Genomic DNA, 8,792 nt, shown 5'->3' with positions numbered 1-8,792 from the left:
CGGTTAATCTTTTAAAAATGCTTACTAATATTTTTAAAAATATATATTATAAATTCAGCGCCTAAAAAATACTTGATTTATATTTTTATAAGAAAATATAATTTAAGAAAATACAAAACTAAAGTTTAAATTAACAATTAGTATTCTTATAATATTAATTGGTTAATAATTTAAAAATAAAAATGATAAAAAAAAACATAATAATATAGTTATTCTTATAATCTCTAATAAAAATTATTATTTGTTGATTCATAAATCAACTTCCAGCAACGCTCATCAACAAAACCCTTAAATCTAAATCTTAATTTTAGCGAACATAGGCCAAGTGAACTTGGGGTCTGTCTGGTTAGATATGTAAATGGAGTTGAAACGAGAAAATACACATTAATTATGAGACAAGGACAACATCTGCAACTTACGAAGTTAACACAAACCGACACTTGAAAGGTAAAATATCAAAACTCCTACTCCTTTTTTAAATTTGGAAGAGTTATTATATTTATACAATAACTTATATTACGCCCTTTTTTTTACCCTCTGTCATCACATCAATCATCTTTCTCATATTCCTTTCCTTTTTCCCCTTATTTCTCTCTTATTTTTATGAGTTGTTTATTGTCTGTTATTTGAATATTATATCGTAACGCCAATCACGCCTCCGGACGCTGCTTTATTACCCCTTTTTGCTTTAGAGTGCCATTATAAATTCGTAATGCAACAACAATTATTCACAATCAAAGATCAAAAATAAAAGCTGAAACAAGTCCCTCACTTTTTGCGACAACATGCATTACCACACTGGTGGAAACTCCACAAAAGGCTTCGAATGGAGATGGGAACTAGCACCACTGTACCATGCATTGCCCCACCCATGTGGCAGTACCCACGTTGTCACCATCCTTAATTTTGCTTGCCAAACATCTACTTGTTCTAACCCAACTACTATACACAGGAAGAAAAGCGCTATTTCTTTTCTTTATAAATGTGTAATTGTAATTATTGATTAAAAATTAACCGTATATTTTATAATAAATTATAGGATTAAATATATTTTAAATTCCTTAAAATGTATCAAATTTTGATTAGTTATAATGAATATACTTGAAATGGTGATTATGGGTTGATCAGGTAATATGTGCCTATTTTTCGCTAAAATACGAAGAATAAAAGCCTTCAAAGCGAAAATAACTAGATTATTAGAAAATGGAAAACGAAAAGAAAAAGGACCACTTTGTTGGGCTGGGTTATGCCATTCTGAGTACCGGCGATTTCAAAGATCAATTTTTATTGGCTTCTGCACGATATTTGGTGTGTTTTGACTAGCCGGGTCAATTTTTGTCATGAAATTAAAGCTGAATTCCAGTAATGTCCCTTGCATTTGCATGTTATCATGAAATTCGATGCTAACTTTAGGGTCGTATACGTGAGAAAAACTTTGCTTGTTCATGACTTAAAGTGAAGGTCTCTTTTTTTCTTCCATGACATGAAAAAAAGGAACAGCAGGCAAACCAAATAATGCATCACTATCGTTTGGTGAAAGCCTCGAAGGTTTGTCTCGGAGAATAATAAATCTGAATCATGTTCATTGGGTTAAATTACGTATATCATGTGCAGTGAAAAGTTGCACAGGTTAATTGCATCTACAGTCACTGCCTAGTGGTCCACAGCTCAACGTTTCAACAAACGTGGGATCCAAATTCAAAAGAGTTTTCATAGAAATAAAAGGGACTGTTACATGTTAGTGACATTTAAACAGAGGACCATTTAATTTCAATTGCTTCTTTACCCACCAGAAAATTTCAGAAAAAGAATATTCAGAATACGCACTCTCGATCTCATTTGCATGCACCCAGTTCAAATATTCAATTTCTCATCTTAAAAAGAAAATCACGTCACTTGCTTAAAGGAAATCAATTCTTGAGAAAGGGTAGTGGTATTATTAACTTATTGAGTGATAGGAAAAGGAGCATAAAACAGAATAAAGCAACCAGAAGAATCACCGACAATTATTTAGGGAGGGTTGTTCTAGACTAGATGATTGTCAACTGTGAAGCCCTTTTACCCTTCCATTTAACTGAAAAATTTGACGTTTATGAGCCAGAGTTGTTTTCAAACCTTATCAATTGCATCATTGCGAGCACATGTGAACTAGTTAATTTTATAAGAATTATGTATATTGAGTAATAAGTCAATGACTAGGGACTTGTTTGAGCACACAGTGCATGTTCAAGAGATGGGGAGACCTTTAAACAAAATAATTATCTTCTCTGAGGTCTATGGTTGTGGACTTGTGGCTTATTTAACTAATTCCAACAAGAGATGTAATAGACATGTTTACTTTTCAGATGCGACCTTGGGTTTCATCAGCATAAATATGACAGTCACTCAAAGCCGAGTGTATTGTTGTAATGTCGTTGATACCCATTTGTGATTTCAATTTGTTGTTGCGCATTATTTTGGTCGATTGATAAATATCCTGCGATATTAACGTAAAATACAGTATTTTAGAGTTATCTCCAAACAAGGAGAGGGAATGAAGAAACCCAAGAGTGTTGAATACCTTTGTACAAAGCTTAAAACTAGATTAGCCAGCGGTAGGTCAGTCTCAAATTTTCATAACAGTGGCCCTCACTCACATCAGGGCTTCAAATTGGTTAGCTAGTCTCTCTAATCACCCCACATTATGTCACAATAATTCAGCAGAAGTCGATCATATTGCACAAACAAAATACAGTAATATATATTACCGACGGCTTATGAAAATCATTAAGATGACAATTATTTTAGACTCAGCTTTTGGTCTATTTCTCATTTCATTCTTGTGTATAATTCTGTTACTTAAATTCCCCCCGGTGACACAGTATATTAGTACTGTAAATATGAGGTAACATATCATCAAAGTCAAGAAAGAATCATACTAAAATTTGCACCCCTCTTTTTCCTTTGGCATGACGAGCCAAGCAAAAGAAAAAGCAAACTCTTGTCACCGATTCTATTTCTTCTGAGGAAGTGGACGAGCAATCATACACGCTACAATCCCCTTCCAAACCCCATAACCAGCTGCTACCTTTAATCATCACATTCCCCCAATCCCTAATTATCTCTCCAAGACATATAATAACACCTTCAACGCTTTTTCCTCAATCACACACTCTATCTAATCATGCCACATTTTCTTTCTCACCCAATTTCCCGTTCTCAAATCCTCCCCTTCTCTTAAATTTGAAAACACATCCACTATTGTTCCCCTCTTTACTCTTCTCACGCCATAACATGAACAAGGTTTATCTTTGTCCCATTTTCATAAACTTTGCACTGCCATTGCTCTTGGCCTTGTCCTTCCTCATTGTCACAGAGAGTGCACCCGAGAATGATACACATGCCCTCACCCAATTCCGCCTCCAAACCGACGCTCACGGCTACCTTCTCCCCAACTGGATCGGCGGCGACGCTTGCTCCGCCGCATGGCGCGGCGTGGAATGCTCCCCAAACGGCAGAGTAGTGGGCCTCTCCCTCCCTTCTCTCAATCTCCGAGGTCCAATTGATTCTCTATCACCACTCTCTTACCTACGCTTCCTCGACCTCCACGAAAACCGCTTAAATGGCACCGTTTCACCTCTCTCCAACTGCACCAGCCTCGAACTCCTCTACCTCTCCGGCAACGACTTCTCCGGCGAGATTCCGCCGGAGATATCCTCCCTCAGGCTTCTTCTCCGTCTCGACATCTCCGACAACAACATACGAGGCCCAATCCCCAAACAACTCTCAAAGCTAACTCATCTTCTCACTCTTCGGTTACAAAACAACGTGCTTTCTGGTCAAGTCCCAGATTTTTCTTCTTCACCACTCAACCTCAGCGAACTCAACATGACCAACAACGAACTTCGCGGTCACTTACCCGACGCCATGTTGAAGAAATTCGGCAACGCAAGCTTCTCCGGCAATGATGGCCTATGTGGGTCCACCCCATTACCCAGATGTTCACCCACTGAACCTATTTCTCCTTCTTCTGAAACTACAGAAACCGTTCCTTCAAACCCGAGCTCGTTGCCACAAACAAGTGGTATCATTGCAACAACTCCTCCTAGAAACAAAGGGTTGAGTGCTGGAGTCATTGTAGCAATTGTGGTGGCGGTTTGTGCGGCGGTGCTGGTGGCGGTGTCTTTCGCCGTGGCTCACTGTTGCGCCAGGGGAGGGAGCTCCGGGTCGGTGGTGGGGAGTGAGAGCGGGAAGAGGAAGAGCGGGAGTAGCTACGGAAGCGAGAAGAAGGTGTATGGTAATGGCCATGGCGGTGTTGTGGATAGTGATGGGAGTAATACTGAAACTGAACGAAGCAAGCTTGTGTTTTTCGATAAGAGGAAGCAGTTTGAGTTGGAGGATTTGCTTCGAGCTTCGGCGGAGATGTTGGGGAAAGGGAGTTTGGGGACGGTTTATAGGGCGGTTCTTGATGATGGGTGCACCGTTGCGGTGAAGAGGCTAAAGGATGCGAACCCGTGTGAGAGGAACGAGTTTGAACAGTATATGGATGTTGTTGGGAAGCTTAAGCACCCCAATATTGTTAGACTCAGAGCTTATTACTATGCTAAGGAAGAAAAGCTTCTTGTTTATGATTATCTCCCCAATGGAAGCTTGCATGCTCTTCTTCATGGTTAGTGATCTAATTTAATCACTTCATTTTTTTTTATGCTCACTAAACTTTAAATTACTAAACCAATGCCCTTTTCTAATTTTTAATGATATACTAATTTTATAGAAATGCTAAGTATTTATTTTTTAATTAAGTTGTTTATGAACGTAATTGTATAATGATATCTTCATATATGTCTAAAAACACAGCAATAACTTGTGTATAAGTAATTTAATTAAAATTTATAGGATATTATAAAATTTAATGTATACATCTAATTTTATTTATAAAAAATAAATATAATTTATTGTAATTAATAAAAGGTAATTATATATCATAAATTTATATTAAATATTAAACTTTGAAATTAATATTTGTTAATGTATTAAAAATAGTATTAAATATTAAATTTTGAAATTCAATATTTGTTAAAGCAAGCTGACACACGTGAGAAAGTTGTGTAAATTGAAGATTGAGTTTTGGGAACGTTGGATGTTGACAGGGAACCGTGGTCCAGGCAGGATTCCATTGGACTGGACGACAAGAATAAGCTTGGTGTTAGGAGCAGGAAGAGGGCTAGCACGAATTCATGCAGAGTACAACGCATCCAAAATACCTCACGGCAACGTCAAATCTTCCAACGTGCTTCTTGACAAAAACGGGGTAGCTTGCATCTCAGACTTCGGTTTGTCACTGCTTCTCAACCCCGTTCACGCCATTGCAAGGTTGGGTGGCTACAAAGCTCCCGAACAAACAGAGTCCAAGAGGCTGTCTCAGGAAGCTGACGTTTACAGTTTTGGAGTGTTACTGTTGGAAGTTCTCACGGGAAGAGCTCCTTCTCCAACACGTAGTGCTCCTCCTCGTCTGGAGTCAGAGGAGCAAGAGGTGGATCTTCCCAAGTGGGTTCGCTCTGTCGTGAAGGAAGAGTGGACTTCCGAGGTGTTTGATGAGGAACTGTTGAGGTATAAGAACATCGAAGAAGAGATGGTGTCCATGCTGCACGTGGGCCTTGCTTGCGTTCTGCCACAGCCTGAGAAGAGACCAACCATGTTGGACGTTGTTAAGATGATTGAGGATATAAGGGTGGAACAATCTCCTCTTGGAGAGGATTATGATGAATCTCGCAATTCACTTTCACCTTCCCTTGCCACCACCGAAGAATGATTCTGTGTGATTCTCGTCGTCTATAGTTCCATTCGTGCATTCTGCTGCTCTTTAATTTGTGTTAGTTAATGTTTTTCAGATGTGTGAAATGCTGTTATTGCATTTGTTTAGTTGCTTGGGTTCTCGAATGCTATGCAATGGCCGTAGTTATAAAACACAACCAATCTTCTGGGGTGCCACTCATCTTCCTGTACAGTGGAATGCCACCAGGTTTCCATAGTCTTAGCTAATTTTGACATGATATGTCGAACTTTTCAATTCAGGAGAAACAGTTACTAAAACTTGGCCACATGAAGCGTTATGAATTTATGGTAGCGGAAACATTACACACACAGTAATAATTACTCAGCACAGGATAAGTTTTCATGAGGAAAGAGGGCGCGAGTAATATTAGATTAACGTTTCTTTATATTCATTGAAAAGAAGATTATAAGAATGATTCTGTAGAATAACTTTTTTTTATTTGAATAATTTGTCAGAAGAAATAAAATAAATAAATAGATCTTATCAAAGTAAAATTATTCTTTCAAAATCAAAATTTTTTTATAGTAAGGAGAGAAATAGCAGAAAAGTAGGGAGGAACGTGAAATTTTATTATTATTTTTTTATATTTTACTGAATATCATTTTAAAATAATATAAATTACTAAAAAAATTTAAATTTTACACAATTAAAAAAAATATTATATTAAAATTTTAATTTTTTGTTAAAATAAAATTTTATTATAATTATTAGTAAAAAATATAAACTGCTTTTTTTATTATTTCTATCTGTATAACACATATTTTTATTTAATTTTTCATTAATTATTTTCTACTTATTTTATTTTTACCCATTTCTGATTTAATTTGTTTGAAACACAGCATAAAGGAAAATTTTGCTTATAACAATTTATTATATTCTTATAATATGTTGAATTAAACCCTTAATTAAAAGTAATAAATATATACTTTTAAACTATTCATTATGTTAATAATATTAAAAAATAAATTTTTATTGTTTTTAAATGTTTAAAACCAGTTTTAAAATAAAGGTTAGTAAAATCATATTTTTTTTTCAGCAACTTTTTCTTGTATTTGCTTCTTTATCTTAGTTTTATTACTTTCCTCCTTTAAGACAGGCGTAAACACACATTTTGTTATTACCAACTTCAATAATTTTAAGTCACTCTTAAACTATTCCTTTATTTATTTATTTTATATATAAAAAGCTATTTTTTCTTTATTAAAAGTTTATAAATATAATATTTAACATCATTTATAATGAAAAAAATTATTAAATACAGAATGCATTATAACGACGATATATAACAAATGCAAAAATAAAAAAGAATGCATGATCGTATCTAAATTAATTTTAATAATTTAAAAGCATCAAAATCTAACAAATTGAGAATTAAACTCACAATCTCTTTTGACATACATTATTTTTTGTTCTGGATTAGCATGAATCCAAAAATAATTCAAATCATCAATATCAAATTAACAATGAAAGAATTTTCGTGAATAATGTGGAAATTTTTTTAATATTTTTTCTAAATTAACACAATTCTAAAAGCATGATATACCATCAAAGCTAAAATTTATCGCCAAAGAAAAAGTTAGAATAAACGGTATGATATGGAGAAATTCTAGCAAATTCAATTATAAATAAGAGAAAAATAAAAAGGGAAGGAATAATAAAAATATGAGAGAAAAAAACAAAAAAAAAGGAAGGAGAAAATAGAAAGATGAGAGGAAAAAAACTTAAAAAACAAATAATTACACAGAAAAAAATAAATAAAACTATAACAATGGAAAGAGCTGGTAGTTGGGAAGGAGGGGGGAAAAGCGGCAACAACGCTAGAATTCTTAAATATCGTCCAAGTAGTAGTGAATAAAATAAAACTGGCAAATTCATACATAACAACAACTTAAACTAAGAGTGGATAAAACTCGATCTGTCCTACTAAAGCGTTAAAGTTGAAGTTTTCAAAATTAAATTTAATGTACATTAAGGACAGGTTCGAAATATACTTTTTAAAAGCAACTATATATTAGTAATAACACTTCAAAATTTAATAGATAATATTTATATATTATAATATCGCATTTTTATTAATATTATTTATTTTAAAAATATATTATAAAGTATACTTTAATTTAAGTTTTATAATTTAGTTATATACAACTTAAGATTGGTATATATTCATAAGTCAGATTGAGTCAGATTGCACTACTTTTAATCGCTCACTGTTTACATTTTTCTTAAACAAAAATAACCATGCATAATTCTACTCAATGGAACTACTAGTTGAAACCTATGCAGGAACATCATGGAGATCAAATCTCACAGTAACAGTAGCACACGTCTTTTTTTGAAACCCATGTCCTTATATCCGCAGAGAAAGATTTCAGCAACGATGGTTGAAATTTTAATAAACGGTCACACAATTTCTATGGCCATTTTAGAACCATCCGTGCCCGTTTAAAAGGTTGAAATTTTTCCCTTTTATATTTTTTAATTTTTTGTTTGAAATATGTTTTTCAAGTTTTGACTCGCGAGGGATGGCAATTCATTGGTTGACGGACCAGACGTAAGAAAATAATTAAAAAATAAATAAAAACTTACCCTCGAGACCGGTAATTACGGCCCACAGAAATTGACCCTTTAACTGAAAATTAGATGGGCCATGCAATTCGTGGTGCGGGAAAGACACAGTTGAAGCTTCATTTTCTATTTTATTTTATTTTATTTTATCATTTCCTGTACAAATCTTAAAAAGATAAAAACAGAATAAAAATAAGGTGGCAATTTTGTAATTTAAAAAAAGTAAAATTGAAAAATGTTTTTAAAAACTAAACATGTCCGTTGAGCAGTTGTTTTTGCAACTGTTTTAAAATGGAGCAAGGTTTAAATTAATTCTATATTTAATTTTAAGATATTAAAACATAAGCTCAACTTAATCTTAATAATAGTTTTTTTATTACAACATGTTTTTTTAAGCATAAAAGTTATTTTG

At 33.9% G+C, this 8,792-nt stretch overlaps 1 protein-coding gene across 1 annotated transcript; it reads left to right on the top strand.

Annotated features, from left to right (window-relative positions):
* Positions 1-3,064: 3,064 nt before the first annotated feature.
* LOC113863174 (leucine-rich repeat receptor-like protein kinase PXC1) lies at positions 3,065-5,832 on the top strand. The gene is made up of 2 exons (XM_027496641.1): positions 3,065-4,648; positions 5,130-5,832. Exons 1-2 carry the CDS (start codon positions 3,274-3,276, stop codon positions 5,789-5,791), a joined length of 2,037 nt encoding a protein of 678 aa, XP_027352442.1. The 5' UTR covers positions 3,065-3,273; the 3' UTR covers positions 5,792-5,832.
* The last annotated feature ends 2,960 nt before the right edge of the window (positions 5,833-8,792 follow it).

This window comes from Abrus precatorius, unplaced genomic scaffold (assembly GCF_003935025.1).
Source record: "Abrus precatorius isolate BTA unplaced genomic scaffold, Abrus_2018 Scaffold3, whole genome shotgun sequence".
In the NCBI taxonomy this organism is placed as follows: Eukaryota; Viridiplantae; Streptophyta; class Magnoliopsida; order Fabales; family Fabaceae; genus Abrus; species Abrus precatorius.
Note: the sequence above shows the minus strand (reverse complement) of the source record. Positions and strands in the feature narration are given on the sequence as shown.